General features: G+C 44.9%; 1 protein-coding gene across 1 annotated transcript in view; it reads right to left on the reverse strand.

Moving 5' to 3' along the window:
• Positions 1–747, reverse strand: part of LOC108253832 — an 11,375-nt gene extending 10,628 nt beyond the window's left edge. Inside the window, exon 1 of the mRNA XM_017448501.1 lies at positions 45–747. Within this exon, the coding sequence (XP_017303990.1) occupies positions 45–747 (703 nt within the window). The remainder of the gene's footprint in view (positions 1–44) is intronic.
• Between the last annotated feature and the right edge of the window lie 611 nt (positions 748–1,358).

The following is a 1,358-nucleotide window of genomic DNA, read 5'->3' on the forward strand; positions in this document are numbered from 1 at the left end:
TTTTTTTGAGTATCCTTCCAAAGTTAGCTTGGAATGCCTCATACCGCTGGCGTTGATCCAGGTTTTGTTTGCTTCATCTTGTACCCACCTTTTGATGTCGGTTCTAATCACACATTTGGGTAGTCCCAACACAGGTTCAGGACCGATGAATTTTTCTTCTGCAGCCTCTCTTGCTAGGAGGTCTTCTGCACTTTCGTTTCCATCGAAGCCCCTATGTCCTGGGATCCATTCCAAATTTACTTTGTTCTGGATTGCCAGTTCACTTAGGTTTTCGATGCATTCCCAGGCTAGTTTGGAACTAACCTTGGGGGATTTGAGGGTGTTCAGAGCAGCTTGGCTGTCCGAGAAAAACGTAATTTGTCTTCCTCTCCAGCCAAGGTCCAGTGCGTGCCTGGCTCCCATAAGTATGGCAAAAAGTTCGGCCTGGTACACTGTGGTGAGCGTTCCTAGGCCGGCTGATTGCCTACAGAAGCCTGGCCCACACAGGCCTGCTCCGGTGCCCTCGTTCATACGAGATCCGTCCGTAAAGTACTTGATGCCCGCATTTAGTATCTTTTGACTTCCTTGTCCTTCCCAGTCGGACCTAGGTCTAACTAGGACTTGGAAAGTGTAGTCAAAATTGTTTTTGGGTGCCATGTGATCCGTTGGCATGTTCTGCTTCAAGATCACTTGTGTTTTATCTAACAGCTCGTGGTATCTGGCAGGTAATTTGCCGCCACGGCTCGTCATTTGTCTGTAAGCTCCCATTAGTGCTTCTCCCTTTATAAATAAATATAATGGAGGTAGCCCTAGGATTACTTCCAGTGCGAGTGTTGGGGCTGTACTAATAGTGCCTGAGATCATCAAAAGAGCTAACCTCTGTACTGATTCCAGCTCCCTCTGAGCTTTTTGTTGCTCGGTTTTTTTCCACCATATACATGATGCATAGGTGATACGGGGTCTAATTATTGCAGTGTATATCCACTTTGTTATTTGTGGAGTAAGACCCCATGTTTTTCCTACAGACCTTCTTGCCATGTTTAGAGCGGCTTTAGCTTTGGCTGTGGTTTTGTTTATGTGCAGATTCCATGTTAATCTCTTGTCGAAATAAACTCCAAGAAATTTGACATCGTCTGCAATGGAGATCCTTTCACCAAATATGATGGGTGCCACTAGGGTTCCCATTTTGTATTTTTTCGTGAAAGGTACCATGGTGGTTTTGAGAGGATTTACCTTTAAGCCCTTGCTCTTGCACCATTTTTCTACCATTGACAGGGCACTTTGCAGTAGCTCCATCAATGTATTTATATATTTCCCCCGGACAAGTATGACGAAATCGTCTGCATATCCAAGAGTAAAGAATCCTGCATCATTTAGTT

Source organism: Diaphorina citri, unplaced genomic scaffold, assembly GCF_000475195.1.
Source record: "Diaphorina citri unplaced genomic scaffold, Diaci psyllid genome assembly version 1.1 scaffold3564, whole genome shotgun sequence".
In the NCBI taxonomy this organism is placed as follows: Eukaryota; Metazoa; Arthropoda; class Insecta; order Hemiptera; family Psyllidae; genus Diaphorina; species Diaphorina citri.